General features: G+C 37.6%; 1 protein-coding gene, 1 long non-coding RNA gene and 1 pseudogene across 2 annotated transcripts; 2 read left to right on the top strand and 1 right to left on the bottom strand.

Moving 5' to 3' along the window:
* The first annotated feature begins 12 nt into the window (after positions 1-12).
* LOC120152433 lies at positions 13-2,589 on the top strand (annotated as a pseudogene).
* Positions 2,590-2,842: 253 nt separating this feature from the next.
* LOC120152337 (protein PHR1-LIKE 1-like) lies at positions 2,843-6,182 on the bottom strand. Its single transcript, XM_039164582.1, has 6 exons — positions 5,816-6,182; positions 4,064-4,140; positions 3,890-3,944; positions 3,641-3,713; positions 3,476-3,530; positions 2,843-3,406 (listed from the first exon to the last, which is right to left on the bottom strand). The coding sequence occupies exons 1-6, from the start codon at positions 6,180-6,182 to the stop codon at positions 2,843-2,845; spliced, it is 1,191 nt and encodes a 396-aa protein (XP_039020513.1).
* Positions 6,183-12,977: 6,795 nt separating this feature from the next.
* LOC120152274 lies at positions 12,978-18,990 on the top strand. The gene is made up of 4 exons (XR_005518665.1): positions 12,978-13,095; positions 18,212-18,232; positions 18,315-18,776; positions 18,914-18,990. It is a non-coding gene; the product is annotated as an uncharacterized LOC120152274 (long non-coding RNA).
* Positions 18,991-20,319: the final 1,329 nt, after the last annotated feature.

Consider the following 20,319-nt stretch of genomic DNA (forward strand, 5'->3'; position numbering starts at 1 on the left):
TTTTACTGTTTCTCACGTTCTTCGATTTGTCACTCTATTATGTATATATCTTCCAATCTCCGTTTTCTTCTCTTCAAAAGATTCGCATAATTCTTAGTAGCTTTAAAGTTAAACCATTGAGAGGGAAAATAAATATCAAAGAGAAACAAAATCCAGGGTTCTCTGCTTCGTTCACACGCGTTTTCTGTGTCATTGTTGGATCAAGGAGCCGAAAGTCCCCTAGACCCGTCTCAGGTTCTTTCTCCAATCTTCTTTTATTCTTTCTCCGCCTTTTACTTAAATGGGAATTTTGGTTTTAGATCTAATCTTCCAATTCTTCTTTGTTTCAGTACTTTGATCTGTTTTATGATTTTGAATTGATATGATTGGTTTCCAGTAGATTTGGTTGAAATGTTGTTTAAAATTCATGCTTTTTTGCATTTCGGTATTTGGATCTACCGCTTTTAAAGTTGATGCAATGAAATTGTTTTATGCTTAGGCATCTGCGTATCCTTTCAGGGTTTTTTTAGTTAATATTAAGTTGAATTTGTATGGAAACTGATTTTTGAACATCTGTTTTCTGTAGATTTCGTTTTTCATTCTGAATGCTTCGAACTAGAGTTGCTTAGATTCGACAGTATATTGCAAGATCTGCTATCATCATGGTTTTTCCGGAAAGAAAGATGCCCGGAATCTGCTCGGTTATTCTGTTATTGGTTCCTTTTGCCCATTATTCTCATGGGTTTTACCTGCCTGGGAGTTACATGCACACGTATTCGACCTCGGACACTATATTTGCCAAAATTAACTTCCATTGAAACCGAGCGTCCTTTTTGTTATTACAGTCTCCCTTACTGCAAATCTCACGGTGGAATAAAGAAAAGTGCCGAGAATCAAGGTGAGCTCCTCATGGGAGATCAGATCGATAACTACCTTATCGAGGACTCGTGATTTATATCAAGTGAATATGATTCTAGACAATCTACCTGTTATGAGGATTGCGAAACAGAATGGGGTTAACATTCAGTGGACTGGATTCCCAGTTGGGTATACTCCACCAAATAGCAACAATGATTACATTATCAATCATCTGAAGTTCAAGGTGTTCACGAGTATGAAGGCACTGGTGTGCAGATAATTGGAACCAGGGAAGAAGGGATGGGTGTGATCTCTGAAGTTGATCAGAAGAAGGCATCTGGTTTCGAGATTGTTGGTTTTCAGGTGATTCCATGCAGTGTCAAGTACGATCCAGAAGTTATGACTAAACTTCACATGTATGACTATCTCTCCTGTGAATTGCCCCTTGGAGCTAGACAAGTCACAGATAATAAGGGAACGAGAGAGGATCTCTTTTACTTACGAGGTTGAATTTATTAAAAGTGATATTAAATGGCCGTCTTGGTGGGATGCTTACTTGAAGATGGAAGGAGCACGTGTGCACTGGTTTTCAATTCTGAATTCTTTGATGGTGATTACTTTCTTAGCTGGTATTGTGTTCGTCATATTCTTGAGGACTGTGGGGAGGGATTTGACAAGGTATGAGGAATTGGACAAAGAAGCTCAAGCACAAATGAATGAAGAGCTTTCTGGATGGAAGTTTGTTGTGGGTGATTTTTTAGGGAACCAGATTTCCCGAAACTTCTCTGTGTGATGATCGGAGATGGAGTTCAGATCACAGGAATGGCAGCTGTCACTATAGTTTTTTCTGCCTTTGGTTTCATGTCACCAGCTTCACGAGGAATGCTACTGACAGGGATGATTATTCTCTTATCTTTTCTTGGGTACCGCTGCTGGCTATGCTGCTGTACGACTCTGGAGAACTCTCAAGGTCTCTTCTGAAGGATGGAGGTCTGTTTCCTGGTCGGTCGCATGCTTCTTTCCTGGAATTGTCTTTGTTATCCTCACAATATTAAATTTTATTCTTTGGGGCAGCAAAAGTACTTGTGCAGTTCCCATTTCTCTGTATTTTATACTCTTGTCTCTCTGGTTCTGCATTTCTGTGCCTCTCACTCTCTTGGGAGGATTCTTGGGGACCCGAGCGGAACCTATCCAATATCCTGTACGGACCAACCAGATCCCTAGGGAGATTCCTGCACGCAAATATCCTTCTTGGCTTCTCGTTCTTGGTGCCGGGACCCTTCCGTTCGGAACCCTGTTCATCTAACTCTTCATCCTTTCTAGCATCTGGCTTGGCAGGTTCTATTAAGTGTTTGGCTTCTTGCTTATAGTTCTCCTACTACTGGTCATTGTTTGTGCTGAAGTGTCGGTGATCCTTACCTACATGCATCTCTGTGTCGAGGAATGGCGATGGTGGTGGAAGGCTTTCTTTGCTTCGGGTTCAGTTGCACTCTATGTGTTCCTATACTCCATCAACTACTTGGTCTTCGACCTTCAGAGTTTGAGTGGTCCTGTATAAGCTATTCTTTATCTTGGCTACTCCATGATCATGGCAATTGCAATCATGTTGTCTACAGGCACCATTGGCTTCATCACATCGCTCTATTTTGTCCACTATCTTTTCTCATACGTCAAGATCGATTATGAGTTTCATCTTGGTCTTCAGCTACCAGTATTTTGTCCTGTATTTCTCTTATTTTTAATCAAATAGAAAGGCCTATCTTCTTTGTCTAATTGACTATTTTTTGTTGTTGAATTAACTGCTCTTTAGTTGATTTGATCCTACCATAAAGACACCAACCTATGTTATTTATTTTTCATTAATATTTACAGACAGGACAGACAGGAAGAGTTACAACCACAACTAGTCTTATACAAGGATGAAAAAAACTTTGAAAACTTACAACTGAAAATGTTTTTTTACTATAGATTTTACACAGTTTACTTAAAAGGTGCCATAAGAAAGTTACAAGGCTTTATCGAGGTTCTTTGGTTCATCATCATCCCAGTTCAGTAAGGCTCTTATTTGGTCCTCATCATCAGGCCAGTCCATGGGGCTAGCAACTCCGGGCAAAGTATTTTGATGCGATGAACTTCCAGAATAGCCGGATGAAGATGAGAAACCCCCCTGAGGTGCAGCGTGAAAAGAAGCTGCTTGTTGCTGACATCCAAAAGGTAGCTGTTGATTGCCGAGACTGGCCAGAGTTGTTGGTTTGTTGTACGCTGGATATGCATTCTGCTGGTTGAAATAAAACGGTGGCAGTGTCGTGGTCGATGTTCCGAAACCAGATGCATTCTGCTGGTTGAAATAAAACGGTGGCATTGTCGTGGCTGATGTTCCGAAACCAGATGGACCAGCCTGTATAGTCGTGAAATTTCCTAAACCAGCCGGTGCTTGCCTATATAGGACTGTGTTTCCCGTGGTTCCACTGCCTATATACTGATTGGCGAACTTCTTGCACGCGCGTTCCAGTGCATTGTATAGGTACATTCTTTGTGCTTCTAGACACCTTTGAGCATGCTTCTCAACCTGCAAAATTATGGCTTTAATATAATGCTAAAAAAAATTCCAGAATGAAGCGATAGTAACCGAACTCACCTCAAGTTTCAGATAGAGTTCTCCCTTTCCGTTTTTCGAGTTTCTTCTGCCTCTCCTGCATATTGAACGGCAAGAGTAAACCATAGGTATCAAACCTTGAACCAGTTGAGCAAAAAAATTAAATATATCGATAAACAGAGTAACGTCATGAAAAGAAAAGCATACCTGTTATCATACGGTATCGAGTTTGAAGGAGTAACACTGCTTGAACTTCCAGCAACTTGAGAGAATGAGACTCCTTTCATTCAGAAATTGTTTTCAAAATGTATGGTCAGCATGAATAGCAACATGTTATGATAAGAAATATCAGAAAAAATATTTGCCCCTACTCCAATCCTTTTCGAGTTTCCGATTCGAGGTGAAGAGGACATACCATAATGATTCGAATCGCAGGTTAAAATGAACAGAACCTACCGGTATTGCCTGCCTCAGTCGACTCCTTGTCTGCATATCTGCCCAGTCTGTATTTCTGAGGCATACATCGATTAACATTTACATAAATGATAATCCTTCTTATGGAAACTTCTAACAGTTGGTTTTAAGTGCTAAAGAGAGAAATGTTTTAATTAAATACAAACAAAGACTTACTTGTAAATGACTCTTGACATGGCGAACACCGAGTCCATCGATATCCATCAGGTCCAGGACGGCCTTTGGCGTTGCTCCTGCAGAAAAGATTTACGGTATGGTCCATCAATATGTAATAGTAACTACAAGGTTACTTACAGGCAGCAAAGGCAAGACGAGTCCTCGAATAACATTTCAGAGCCGGAAAAAACATGAACCGAAATTCAGTTCATACATTATGACTTCCTGGAAACTAACGAATAAGCCTTAGAAAAAGGGTATAGTGGCCATCTTCGTTTAGGTTGGTCCATCATTGAACAATCAAGCATTATGTCCTAACGTTATTCTTGCGGTACAAGAAATTTCAATTACAGTTGCTACCGAGTCCATAGTAAACTAAATTGAAACAAATTGATTAAAAATTGGCCAATGCTAAGCAGAAATGGTAATACTATAACTGCAAGTGTCATTTGCAGACCCATGGAGATGCCCTATTCTTCAACAATGTGAACATATTGAAAGTCATCGAAGCGTGTGTGCAACGGTACACAAGCCGACAAGCTTGCAGTTGGTACCGTCAAATACGGTAACGAAGAAATAGAATTCAATACGCATCATCATCAATGTCATGTAAGGCCGTATGACCGTTACATACGGCACTAAGAGAAACGATGTAATACAAGGCGACAAACTTCCCATGAGCATCTGGAAGAGTATGAACATTACTCCTAGAATGCAATGTAACAGAACTACATGATGATATGAATCAGAAAAGAAAAGTTTAACATCCATAAACAGCCACTAATCGACATATATTTTGTCGGCTGCGGCGAGGAGCCTACACGGACTTCCTAGATTACCGTTAAGTCGATCTATTTAAACATGTCAAGCGTAGAAAGGTAAAACAACACTGCAAAAGGAAAATTGGAGTATGCAGTGAACAAACTGACAATGGTTTTTAGGAATCTTACACATAAAAAGAGATCAAGTGGACGAAAAAAAACATCGGAGAAACAAGATGTCAAATTCAAGAAAATCTTATCTAAAACTATGATCAAAATATTTTTGGTGGAATCTAAACAAAGGGAAGAAGTGATCGGAGAATAGCATCTGCAGTTTAATCTTACTAGAAAAAATTAGAAACTTATGCAAAAACATATAAAATTTGTAAAGTGTTGGAGGACAAAAATTTAGCAACTTGTGCAAAATCTCATTTGCACACACGGATGAATTAATTTCTCTCTAAAATTGGTTGGAAAAGGTTATGCATGTTGAGTGAATAATCTGGAAAGCAGTAAAAACAAGCTCCAATCACCGTTGAATGAGTAGAGTTACTTTCCCAAGAAACAAACATATATCATTATACTAGGAATAGAAAAAGGAAATGAAAATTTTCAAGCTGAGCAAGAAAAATGAAGCTGGAGGAGAATTTAACTATTCAACACGACAAGCCTAAGCGGTTGATGCATGTTGGATAAGGATGAACAAGAAAAGGGAAAAATACAGCAGACATCTTGCTAAGCAATGAACAATGTATGCATGCTGTTTCCAGTCAAACGAGCAGAATCAAACTGTTTTATGAGTCATTTTCTTGCTCCTACCACATCTTCTCAAAGATGAATCCATTTTAGATCCCAATTAATTCAACATATACCACCTGATATAAGATTATTCTTGTTGGTTTTAAGAAAGAAGTATATGCACACACTGAAAAAACTACAAGGAGACACGAAGAAAAAAAATGGCAGAGAATTGAAGGAAATGAACACTGACTATGAGGGCCACCAAGGCGATTGCAAACATCAACAAAGTAAGCATGGAGTTCCTTAGTCCATCGAAGGCGAGGTTTATTATCTTTAGTCAATGTAAGCTTAGGCTTCTCCTTCATCTTTTGCACTCCCTCGTTACCAACATCATCATCAACCTTAAAAACAGTAGGATTTCCATGGATTTCTTGCGAAGCAAGAAATGTGTTATTATCATCACCTTGGTGAAGCAGCTGCTGGCCATTGACATGATCACCTCGACCAGCTGCCAACACTTGTTTTCCTAACACAGATCTCCTAAACTCATCGGAATTCTGGTCTACGACATCGTTTTCCACCGGAACACTCTTCATTTCACTCGATATCTCACCCATTCCCCCCTCCCCTGAACCTCAAAGTCTTGCAGAACCGAAACAGAGATTACCTCAGATATATATAACTGATGAATGAAGCATGTCCCAAATATGACATACCCCATAAGAAACCAAAGAAAATAAAACTGAGGACCCACCAGTAGAGTTTCTGTGGGGGCCACAGACTGGGGCAGATGTATGTGACTCTTGGGAGACAATGCACATCTATTATTTTGAAGAAAAATGTTTAATTTAATTTGTCAATGAAAATGAAAAAAAAAAATTACATACCTAAATTTTTTTAGAATACAGTATTAAAATTTTAGATTCCACTTTTTAAATTTCTAGATCCGTGGCTAGGCAGAGAAGTAATCAGCATTAGTAGAAGTAAGATCAATACAAAGAAATACACAACGTCTGTTTTTGTAATTATCTTGATATTGGGGGAAAAGAGAGTGGAAGTGAGACTTTTGAACCAGGACAAGCAGGGAGAAGAAATCGAGGAGGGGATTGATAAGCTTACCGGAGAGGTGAGTTACAATGCACATTGTAAAGGGGGGAGTACATGACGTGTACGGAGGGCCGAGGTGTCGGCGCGTGAATGGAGAGTGGCGTTGGGACAGTGAGTCCACCGACTGGAGGTGGGAGAGGAAGTTTCGAAAGTGAAATTCTGGGGTGCATGAGCCGAAACGTGGAACGCAGTAGCTGTTCGGTGTTTGGTGTTTTGTTCTTAATTACAGTCCTCCATGATTCTCATTTTGCTTCCGATGATTTAAGGCTTTGAAACTCTGAGTCATTGTCTTCAAGTCCACGCAAACACCAATGAAGGTAAGCTGAAGAAGATGATGATTTGTAGTAATTGTCTGAAACATGTTATTGATATATATACGATAATTTGGCATTCAAAATAAAAATGTGGATATGTTATCATACTGTGTAACTCGGAACCTGCTATTGCAAAGAGAATTAGACAAAAATGTTCTTTGTTTTGGTGTAGTGAAACTGAAGGTTGTCAGATTTTGAGTTAGTCTCTCTCAAACTGAAAGGACAGTCTGGAATCTGGTATGATAATTAAATGGGTAAACTACAAAGGATGTCCCTTTTGTTTGTTTTTTTTTCTTATTTTGATCATAAAACTTATTATTGTTATGTTTCAGTCACTTAAATTGTTTTTTAATAGTCCGAGAGTGATTAGAAGGTAGTATATCTTCATATTTTTTCTTAACCATTCATAAAGCACACTATATAAACATAACTACTTGAATCCGGAATCTCAAAGGAGAACAACACTCCCTTTAACCAGGGATGGACCGAGGAAGGGCAAGTGGGGACAATCGCCTCCTTTGAAAATTTAAAATTACCATATATTTTAGATTTTTATATATATTTTCTATCAAAAAATTTGTTTTCGCCCTGAAATCTTATAAGTTCAAGTTCGCCCCTGAAAATTTAAAAATTCAAGTTCACCCTTAACATAAAATCCGGTGTCCCTCATTGCCTTTAATTACTGAGGCCACTTAATAAGTTCACTTACATTATTAATTTATTACAATTTAATTGATGAAATGTTAACTCGTGTTAAATTTATGATTCACTAGGATTGATTTTTTCTCTCTATAAATTTTAAATCCAATCATAATCTTATTTAGAAGGGAGGGGAAATATGATTCTAGGGGAGGAAGGAGAATACTCCTAGTGAGTCTAGAATTTATAACTTAAAAAATATGAGAGAACAAAGACGAGCAACTTAATCACCCGACCTACTAAAATTGATTTTGGATTAATTCCATTATAATTTATATATGGCATTTATATCAAACTTTATTAATATTTAAAAAGTAAAAAAATTACATATTTATTATATATTAAATATCATAAAATCGTATTTAAATTATTAGTTAGATTATTAAAATTTAAAAAAAATACAATAATCATTAAATTTATTAAATTTTATCAAATATATCAAAGTTTTACATTATTATGCAATCATAATTATATTTACAATAGTTTAATAAATGTAATAAATATTTTATATTTGGGCCAGCAAGTCCTCTAATGGTTAGAAAATGGAATTGGCGAGGAAGGTGTTTAAAGACAAATTATTTAAGTGAGGTGTGACTAGGGGTGCACACAAAATCCGAATATCCGATTTTGCGAAAAAAATATTCGAAATCGGATTTGGGAAAAACCGGTTTTTTTAACCGGATCGGATTTTTTTAAACCGGTTATTTTAACCGGTTTGGAGAAAAAAACCTCGACCGGTTTTTTTACCGGATAAAAAATCGGTTTGAAAAAAACCGGTTAAAAAACCGGTTTTTATCCGAAAAAAAACCGGTCTGGGTTTAAAAAACTAGCCGTTAATATAGTCGTTGGGGGGGATTTTGTGACTGTTTTTGACCGTTTTTTTCTTTAAAAAATTACCATTTTACCACCCTAAACATGTATAAATAGGTTGGGGATGTATTTGGTTGATTACAAATTTCTCAAATCTTATTACACAACACTTAAACATCTCTCAAATCTTATTTTTGTAATTTTTTGTTCATCATGAGTAACACGGCTGAATCTTCCGTCGGGGGGAACCTTGAAGTCGTGAGAGTGATCGAACACACTCGAAACAAAGACATTTGGGATCACTACGATTTATGTGAGATGTCAAATGGCTCGAGGAGGGCGCGTTGTAAACTTTGTCTAAAGTTTCTTGCATCGGAAGGAAACACAACGTTGAAGAACCATTTGACAAAATCATGCAAGGCACTTCGCTCAAGATCGGATCCTAGTCAATCGAATCTTACACCGCAAGGTGGTGTTTTTGTTTACGACGACGAAAAATTACGAGAAGCGTTTACAAAGTTCGTGATTACAAAAGCATTGCCGTTCGACCACTTTGATGATGAAGATTTTACGACAACAATTCAACAACTAATGCAACCACGTTATACTCAAGTAAGTCGTACTACCCTTAGAAGAGATGCTATAAAAATGTGGCGTACGGCGAGGGAAAAAATGATTTTAGGATTCCAAGAACACCGTTATGGTGTGTCGCTTACATATGACGTTTGGAGTTCCCCTCATAATACCGGAAATTCTTTTTTAGCCGTTACGTCACATTGGTTAGATCAAGATAATTGGCAAATGATGAAAAGAACAATCGCGTTTGAATTATTCGGTGAGCCGCATACCGGTGCTAATTTATTTACACTTTTAAAAAGGGTAATTTGTCTTTATAAATTAGAAAATAAAGTTTTTTCTATATCATTTGATAATGCATCGAATAATACAAACGCGGTTCCAAGATTGAAAATATTACTTTCACCGATTTTAGACGGTGCGTTTTTTCATACCCGTTGCGTTGCACACATAATTAATTTATCCGTGCAAGCCGGTTTGGAGGTTATTGAGCCGATTAGATTAGAATTTAAAACAATGATAAAATCGGTTCTTTGTAACAACAACAAAAGACTAAATGATTATAAACGATTTTGTAAGTCCGTTAATAAAAAAGCTTTGGGTCCTAATTTGGATTGTCCAACTCGTTGGAACTCAACTTGGATGATGATGCATACTGCCTTAAGGCAAAGGGAAACATTGCAAACATTTCACGATCGGCTTTTCGAGAGGGGTCATGTCCCAAACATTTATCCGGATTCGAGTTGGGAAACTATAGCCAAAATAACCGATTTGCTTGAGGTTTTTAAAAATGCAACAACTTTTTTATCCGGTGTTTATTACCCTACTAGCCCGTTGGTTCTTAATCAAATATTTTTGTTGGCTACCCGACTAAATGACTTTGAATTTGAAACCGAAGTTTTTCAAGAAATTGTCTTTGCAATGAAGGAAAAACTTTTAAAATATTTTAAGGAGATTCCCCCATTTTTACTTGTGCCGTCGCTTTAAACCCAACATTAAATGTTGGTGGGGTTGAAACACTAATTGAACAAATTGCGTTTGCTTTTAATCTAACCGATGATGAACCCAACTTTGTCCAAAACCAAATAAATTATTTTAACAAATGTTTTTGAGACATGTTTGCAATTTATTTAACTAAATACGGATCAAGTAGTGTAATACACGATCAAATGAGAATGAATGCGGAATCATCTAGTAGACGTCCAAGTAATATAAATTTGAATCTTTTTAACACTCTTGTAAATTCCCAATCCAAACGATCACGTACTACCACCCCAAGTAGCGAGTTGGGAAATTACATGTCATGTGATTTTCTATCAAAAATGACATTTGAAGAGTTTGAAAGTTTGGATATTTTGGCTTGGTGGAAAGAAAATGAAGCACAATTTCCGATTCTAGCCGCCATGGCCCGTGATTTACTAACCGTCCAAGCTTCTACGGTAGCTTCAGAATCCGCTTTTTCTGTTAGTGGCAGGGTTATATCGCAACGGAGATCAAGACTAAGTCCCGAGTCGGTGGAAGTATGTATTTGTTTAAAGGATTATTTGGATGGAGCGGCTCGTAAGCAACATATCACCACCCTAGAAGATGCAATTGATGCCGATTTGGAAGCAAACTTACACATTGAAGAAGTCGAACTTGGAATATCCCCTCCAAACGAAGAAGGCGAAGATGATGAAGAAGAGATGGCAATGTAGTTTATTTTATAACTTTATTTCAATTATCGTAAACTTTGTTTCAATTATCGAACTTGAAGTTTTTAAGTATTTGAATTTATCGAACTTGGAAGTTTTTAAGTATTTGAATTTATCAAACTTGGAAGTATTTAAGTATTTCAATTATGTTGAGTTAATTAAGTATTTCAATTAAGTATTTGAATTTATCGAACTTGAGGTTTGATGCTTTCTCTTTGATTCTCTCTTGATTCTAGTTGCTTGATGTTTCTTGTCTTTGATCAATGGCTTCTAAGCTTGCTTAAATACACCTTGAATCACTTCTGAACGTTAGTGATAATTAATGAAGATAATATAGCCGTTTAAGTGTGAAAACATTTAATAAAAATGCTTGGAGCGTGGGGGAATCGGTACCCTCTCATAGGGAATCGGTTTCCTCTCATAGGGAATCGGTTCCCTAAGTGTAAAATTCAAATATTTCGACCGTTGAATAGGGGGAATCGGTACCCCCTATGGGGGAATCGGTTCCCTCCGAGCATTCTGGAAATCTCGGAGCCAAACCATTCAGTGAGGAATCGGTACCCCCTTGGGGGGGAATCGGTTCCCTATGAGCAATCTGGAATATTAAAATCGGTTTTTTAAAAAAACCGGTTTTTTTAAAACCGAAACCGGTTACACCGGTTAGGATATCTGGCCCTCCAAACCGATTAGAAACCGAACCGGTTATTTTATAAACCGGTTTTTTTCTATGGGAAAAAACCGGATCGGATAAAAACCGATCTGGATCGGATTGAAATCCGACAAATGTGCACATCTAGGTGTGACTACAATTTGTTATGTTGCTCATCTCTAAAGCAACAGTAGTCGTGATGCCTTTTCTCCCTTCAGCCTTCAAATCTCTAACGTTTTGATAAACGTTTGAGCTTTAAGATTTTTATTATTTATCGTTAAAAAATTTTAGAAAAATTATTTTTTAAAGAATTCTTCAAAATGTCTACTCAATGTGAAATGTTACGTGATATACATATTTCTTTGCTCAAACCCACCCTGAAAGAAGAATAGGGCATTCGTCAACGAAGAATAATACTGAGAGATCTACATCAACAGATTATTATATATCTACAATAATTTGAGTTGTATCGAGCCACATATCAGAGTGGTTTTAAGGTGAATCTGACATTAATTTCGACTCTGATTGAACGTTAGAGACACACATACTTTCCATTTTCTGAGTGGTGGAGCGACTATTATGTTGGAAGATGTCGCTTACCAACTCGTTGTTTTGGTTAATGGTGCGGCACTAGTGAGGTACAACGATTTCAGCCGATTTGTTATTGTTCAGGCAGTTTTGGGGAAGATGTCACCACCAGAGATCATAGACGGGTACCGTATGGATCACTTGGTTGAAGTCCGAATTTAATATGACTAACTACTCTACCGAAGATGAGGTTATATTTGCAACTCAAGATTATCTTCTCCAATTGATTGGAGAGATATTATTACGGACAAATCCGATAATTTGGCGCACATTCAGTATCTTTCAATATTAAATAATTTTACTGAGTATCGCAACACTAGTTGGGGCTTGGCCAAATTGAAATTTTTATACCGGACACTTTGCAAGGCTACAATTGTCGAAAGGGGTCAAAAGGCCGATGTTTTTGGTTGTCTAGTCTTGCTACAGTCTTGGGCGTGGTACATGTTCTCTTTTTGACGCCAATTACATCAGCCCCTTAAGTTTCATTTGGCTAGAAGGTAAATTTTTAACTTTATTTTTTAATAAAATTTTAAATTTATTATTTATTATTTTATTTAGATGACGACATAATATATCGATACTCAGTTGTCGGGTGCAAATAAAAATGATATACGAATGAGGATTGATATCGCCGGTGACATGCAATAAATTACTAACTTTTATACTAACTTTTACAATTAAGGTTTACAGTTTCTTTGGATTCCTGACTAGTATTTATTTTGTGCAATATTTCATTGTTAATTACTCCTTGATTTTTTGGTTTTTGTTTTTATTTGGGCGTTTTCTCTTATTTTTTGTACAAGGCATTGGATATAATTTTTCATAATTTTTACTTAATCTGATATAAATAGGATGATATTTAAAGAAGCAAAAAACAAATATTCTTCTTCGGGTACATAAACCAAGTGCATTTATTATCAAGGATCTGGTATAACTTACCTTGAACTCTTGAATATGGACTTTGGAACATAATCAGGTGCCTTGGTCTGGAGTAACAACAAACCATTCAACCTCACCTTTTGCTAAAGAAATGTACGAGAAGATAAAAGATTCCCTTATTGGTTATGAAGTTGTTATCAATCGGTGGCCTCATGTTGAAAGTATTGTTAAAATGATTTTCAAGTTTGGCAACCAACTTTGAAAAAATGGTTTTTAAAGTTTGGTAAATGTTTATTTGAAAATGGTTTTCAAAGTTTGATAAATGTTTCTTTGAAAAATAGTTTTTCAAAGTTTGGTAGATGTTTGTAGAAAAATGATAATGGGATAATCACAATTAATCCCTAGGCTTTAGGGTATTTACAAGATTAAGTCCTTAGTTTCAACTATAAATACCCTAGCTCATTTAGCTTCAAAACCATCCCAAAAATCATTTCTTTCTCCCAATACTAGATAGTTTTCTTGTGAGTAGTGAATGTTTTGTAAACACCTGTAAATTTTCTCTCTTAGTAAAAGATCTGCAGCTGTCCGGAGACGTAAGCAAATTGGCTGAACTCTGTTATCAATTTCGGGTATTATTTTTCTGCTTTTATTTCGGATTCTCACTAATCTGGTTATAGGGAAATTACTCGTACTCAGTTTATTTCCTAACAACTGGCATCAGAGCTTTTGGTTGTGAATTTTGTCAATTTTTTTTGTGAGGTTACTATTCATTACTATTCACATAAATAGTAAATTTCGTGAATAGTAAAAATTTTGTCGGCGATACGAGTTTGTCGACGGAGGTGTTCTAATACACGGTGGTTCGCAAGAATTGTCAGAAACGATCCAAACGAAACCAGATTCGAGTGGGAGCGATGGTTGCAGACGAAGGGAATGTGAAAATTGAAAAGTTCGATGATGCGGACTTTGGCTTTTGGAAGATGCAGATCGAAGATTTTTTGTACCAGAAAAATCTATATCAACATCTCTCATGAAAGCAACCAAGGGGCATGAAGAATGAAGACTGGGCTCTTCTCGACAGACAAGTCCTCATAGTTATTCGACTGACGTTATCCCGCAATGTTGCTTTCAACATAGCAAAGGAAAAGACCACGGCGGGTCTTATGGCGGCTCTCTCCAGTATGTATGAGAAGCCATCAGCCTCAAACAAAGTGCACTTGATGAGACGATTATTCAATTTGCGGATGACGGAAGGGGCATCGATGACACAACACCTAAATGAACTCAACACAATCACAACCCAGTTGAGTTCAGTGGAAATTGAATTCGATGATGAAGTTCGAGCTTTAATTCTCTTATCATCTCTACCAGACAGTTGGAATGCTACTGTTACATCAGTTAGCAGCTCGTCGGGAAATAATAAATTGAAATTCGACGATGTTCGGGATCTGGTACTGAGTGAAGAAATTCGACTGAGATAATCGGTTGAAGCATCAACCTCCTCAGCCTTGCACACGGAGTCTAGAGGGAGAACTTCAGAAAGAAATTCAAATCGTGGTAGATCAAAATCTAGAAGGGGCAAATCAAGAACAGGAAAGAAAGATTTTACATGTTATAATTGTGGCAAGAAGGGTCACTTTAAAAGAGATTGTCGAGCACTGAAGAAAGATACCGGTGCACATGAATCTACCAACATGACAGAGGAGACAGCTGATGCCATGATTCTAAGCATCAACACTCCGATTGAATCATGGATCTTGGATTCAGGGGCAACTTTCCACTCCACCCCATGCCGAGAAATCATGGAGAACTATGTCAGTGGTGATTTTGGGAAGGTTCATCTAGCCGATGATGAAACCTTGAAGATCGTTGGAAAAGGAGACATCCGATTAAAGTTGCCAAACCAGACCACCTGGAAGCTGACAGGAGTGAGACATATTCTTGGCCTCAAAAGGAATTTGATTTCTGTAGGACAGCTTGATGGAGAAGGATATAGTACAACCTTTTCAGGCTGTGAATGGAAGATTACCAAAGGAGCACTCGTCATTGCTCGTGGTAAGAAAACTGGTACTCTATATATAACCTCAAATTTAGAGAATATCATTGCAGTAGCGGATGCTGATGGAAAATCAAACCTATGGCACCAAAGGCTTGGCCATATGAGCGAGAAAGGGATGAAGACACTTTTGTCAAATGGAAAGTTGCCGGATCTAAAGAATGTAGATGTCGGACTATGCGAGGATTGCATCTTTGGCAAACAAAAGAAAGTCAGCTTTGCAAAGATTGGTAAGACACCCAAGGCTGAAAAGTTAGAGTTGGTTCATACTGATGTATGGGGACCATCTCCAGTTACATCTCTTGCATGCTCATTATATTATGTCACCTTCATCGATGATTCTACAAGGAATGCGTGGGTTTATTTTCTGAAGAAAAAAATCAGAAGTCTTTGATACCTTTAGAAAATGGAAGGCCATGGTGGAAAATGAGACTGGTCTGAAAGTCAAGCGGTTGAGGTCTGATAATGGAGGAGAGTACAAAAATTGTAGATTCAGAGAATTTTGCGCAAACAATGGGATCAAGATGGAGACAACAGTTCCCATGACACCGCAACAGAATGGCATAGCAGAGCGCATGAATAGAACTCTGAATGAACGTGCCAGAAGCATGAGAATACATGCCGGATTGCCCAAATTTCTATGGGCTGAAGCTATCAACACTGCAGCTTACCTGATCAACCGTGGGCCCTCAGTTCCTTTGGATGGAAGAATACCAGAGGAAGTTTGGAGCAAGAAAGAAATAAACCTTTCACACTTAAGAGTGTTTGGTTGTATTTCTTATGTACACATAAACTTTACTGAAAGAAGTAAACTTGATGCCAAGTCCAACAAATGTGTTTTTGTTGGTTATGGTGGTAATGAGTTCGGCTACCGATTTTGGGACTATGAAAATCGGAAGATCATCAGAAGCAGAGATGTCATTTTCAATAAGAATGTGATGTACAAAGACATGTCAACTGTAGAATCAAGCAGCTCCAATACCAAAGCTGAAACAAAGGAATTTGCTGAGTTCGAGGAGATTTCTGGAAATGATGTTCAAATCAGTTCTGAAGCAGTTCAAGAAGAACCAGTCACACCGGAACTAAGACGCTCCTCCAGAATTCCTAAACCAACCCAACGTTATTCTCCTTCTTTGCAATACTTGTTGCTGACTGACAATGGTGAACCATAGTGCTATGATGAAGCAATGCAGGTGAAGGATTTAGTCAAGTGGGAGTCTTCCATGAAAGATGAGATGGACTCGTTTATATCAAATCAGACGTGGGAATTAGCTGAATTACCACCAGGCAAGAAAGCGCTCCACAACAAGTGGATTTACAGGATCAAAGAAGAGCATGATGGGAGCAAACGCTACAAAACAAGATTGGTTGTCAAAGGTTTTCAGCAAAAAGAAGGTATTGACTACAATGAAATTTTCTCTCCAGTCGTAAAACTGGTGTTGAAAATTGTAGCTGCAGAGAATTTACATCTTGAGCAGTTAGATGTAAAGACAACTTTCCTTCATGGTGAGTTGGAGGAAGAAATCTACATGAGGCAGCCAGAAGGCTTCATAGAGGCAGGCAAGAAAAACCTGGTATGCAGGTTGAAGAAGAGCTTGTATGGTTTAAAACAAGCTCATAGACAATGGTACAAGAAGTTCGATAGCTTCATGAGTAGCAGTGGTTTTACCAGATGCCAAGCATATCATTGTTGCTACATCAAGAGGTTCGACAATAGCTTCATTATTTTATTGTTGTACGTTGATGACATACTCGTTGCAGGCTCAGACATGCAAGAGATTATAAACTTGAAGCAAAAATTGTCGAAGCAGTTTGCTATGAAGGATCTGGGCGCTGCAAAGCAGATTCTTGGGATGAGGATTAAAAGAGACACAAAGTCGGGGACTTTGATGTTATCACAGGCTGAGTACATCAACAAAGTACTCTCCAGGTTCAACATGCAAGATGCTAAACCAGTAAGTACACCTTTAGGTGTTCATTTTAGACTCTCCAAAGAACAGTCACCAAAGACGGAGGAAGAACGTGCACACATGGTGAAGGTGTCGTATGCCTCAGCAATTGGAAGTCTAATGTATGCCATGGTTTGTACCAGACCAGATATTGCTCAAGCAGTGAGAGCTGTTAGCAGGTACATGAATAATTCAGGCAAGGTACACTGGGAAGCAGCCAAATGGATCCTCAGATATCTGCGCGGTACTACAAACAAAGCACTTTGTTTCAAAGGTGAAGATACGATACTGACATACTATGTAGATGCTGATCTATCCGGAAATGTTGACATCAGAAGGAGCACTACAAGGTATGTCTATACTCTAGGAGGAACCGCAGTGAGTTGGGTTTCACAACTACAGAAGATGCTCTCTCCACAACTGAAGCAGAATATGTCGTTGTTACGGAAGCCAGCAAGGAGATGGTTTGGCTCCAAAGTTTCTTGGAAGAGTTAGGCAAGAAACAAGAAAATAATGTCTTGTATTGCGACATTCAAAGTGCTATACATCTAGCAAAGAATCCGTCTTTTCATTCCAGGACAAAGCACATACAATTGTGATATCATTTTATCCGGTCTCTTCTGGAAGATGGGATTTTGAAACTTGAAAAGATCAGTGGAGCTCAAAATTCGACAGACATGTTGACAAAGACGGTGACTACAGACAAACTGAAGTTGTATTCAACTTCAGTTGGCATGATAGAGTAACAAGACTAGAAAAGCTGTTGCATTGATCAAGGTGTGAAGACAGATTAAAACTAGTCTTCAAGTGGGAGATTGTTGAAAGTATTGTTAAAATGATTTTCAAGTTTGGCAACCAACTTTGAAAAAATGGTTTTCAAAGTTTGGTAAATGTTTCTTGGAAAATGGTTTTCAAAGTTTGGTAAATATTTCTTTGAAAAATAGTTTTTCAAAGTTTGGTAGATGTTTGTAGAAAAATGATAATGGGATAATCACAATTAATCCCTAGGCTTTAGGGTATTTACAAGATTAAGTCATTAGTTTCAACTATAAATACCCTAGCTCATTTAGCTTCAAAACCATCCCAAAAACCATTTCTTTCTCCCAATACTAAAGAGCTTTCTTGTGAGTAGTGAGTGTTTTGTAAACACCTGTAAATTTTCTCTCTTAGTAAAAGATCTGTAGCTGTCCGGAGACGTAAGCAAATTGGCTGAACTACGTTATCAATTTCGGGTATTATTTTTCCGCTTTTATTTCGCATTCTCACTAATCTGGTTATAGGAAAATTACTCGTACTCGTACTCGGTTTATTTCTTAACACCTCAGTACTCTTTGGTCTTGGAAAATGTAATTTCTAACACTTTCTCTTGCAGTTTTTGTCTTTGAACATGTTTGTGTGACCGTTGCATAATTTTGGTTAAATGTGAAGGCTGTTGCCAATGTGGAAAGAGCCATTCTTAAAGCACTGGAGAAACAATATAATGACATCTTGACTCCTTTGAAAGATAGTATTCCAAAAAGACTTAACATGCATGTCCAGAAGCTGACACGAAGGCAGTCGACAGCTCTATACTCAGTTCCCAGCCAAGTGACTGCACCATAATCAATATAATTGAACTCCAGTCTATTGGGTCAGCCGTGAATATAGTTCTTGCATATCCTAATTTAGTTGTTGTTAATGGTGACAGGAATATTCCTTAACACTGTCAAGAGAATTCTTGATGTCTTGCATTGTAGAGTGGAGGAGATCTTAAAGTCTTGGGCATCCTGTCTGCCTCTCACCGGGGACAAGAAGTCTCTGTTTGGAGAGCAGATGAATGGGATAACTGTCATGTTGAGAACGAAGTATAAAAATTATTTGCAGGCAACGGTGGAGAAGCTTGTTAACAATGTAAGTCCTATTTTATTAGTTCTCACTCACCTATGATCGTCCAAGTTAAAAGAAATGCAACTTTGTTCCAAGTTCATCCTTGATAGCAATTCATCCTAAAAAACACTATTATAATTAGTGCTTAATGACTGTTTCAGACTCAAGCTAATCGAAATACGAGACTGAAAAGGATACATGAGGAAATAAAGGAACTGAGATCCGCGAGCGAATGCAGATGCTGAGTTCACAACTGATAGACTCCATCTCAAACCTACATGAGGTCTTCACAAGTTGGATATTTGTAGCAACCTGCCGTGGATTTTGGGATAGGATGGGACAGGTGAATGAGAAACTTTTAGATCTTTTTAACTTAGCTTTGTCTTGTTTCTGAGATGTGTTTCGATTCAATATTTTACCAGATCGTACTGAAATTCCTCGAAGGAAGGAAGGAAAACCGAGTGTGGTATAACGGATCATACTACGCTCTTGGAGTAAGTCATCTACCCGACAATAACCAAATTGATTCTTCTACTTGTTCATGCTAATGAAAGATTATTTCCAGACAAGGTCTTTTCTTAATGCTGATATATATTAAATGGACTCGGGTAATTGTCGGATACCGATGATTTCTGCACAGAATAAAGAGTCCGGATTTGAAGTGGTTATGGTCTAACATTCCTATATTTTATCCTTTGTAGATACTGGATGATACCTTTGCATCCCAAATGCAGAGGCTGCAAGGAAATCTGCTCCAATACAAGGATGTTGAGCCGCCTCGGTGATCGAAGCTCGGTCTATCCTCTGTAGAGAACCGGCTAATGCATCGGATGCATCCACCTACTTCTATGTTTAATTTCAACTCATACTCCTGCATCAGCTGCAGTACCAAAGATTTTGTCAATATATCGTACAGCACAAAGACAAAGATCTTCAATTGATATATTCTTTTTTGTATATGTTATGTAATACCCAGATGCTGCTGGAAAACGCTTTTCATAGTTCGTTCTTGTGTTTTTCATATTCAAAGCTTCTAGTATTCTTTCTGATTGAAATTACAATGAAATAATGATTACAGTGTCTCGGCTCATTTTATATCAAAACATGGTGAAGATACTATTTTTTTTTTATCCATATTATTATTATTATTATTATTATTATTATTATCATTATTAATATTATTATTATTATTATTATTATTAATATTATTATTATCATTGTTAATATTATTATTATTATTATTTTTATTATTATTATTATTATTTTTATTATTAAATATATTAAATACATATAAATTACAAACCGATTACAATTAAACCGGCCTAGTTACAAACCAACTGAAACCGGTCCAAATCCAACCAGAAACCCTAAATATTTGGGTTTCCAGTTAGGGTTTCCTAACCCTAATCATCCTCAGCCGCCTCATCACAACCGTTGGATCTGGCACGATCCAACGGTCCACATGGTTCCAGAGAGAAACCCTAGGGTTTGATACCCTAGGGCCACGCGGCGCCGCTCCAGCTTCCATGCGGCTGCCGACAGTCTTCTCGCCGCTCCGCCGCTGCCA

The sequence above is a fragment of the Hibiscus syriacus genome, unplaced genomic scaffold (genome assembly GCF_006381635.1).
Source record: "Hibiscus syriacus cultivar Baekdansim isolate YM2019G1 unplaced genomic scaffold, ASM638163v2 tig00111088_pilon, whole genome shotgun sequence".
Taxonomy (NCBI): Eukaryota; Viridiplantae; Streptophyta; class Magnoliopsida; order Malvales; family Malvaceae; genus Hibiscus; species Hibiscus syriacus.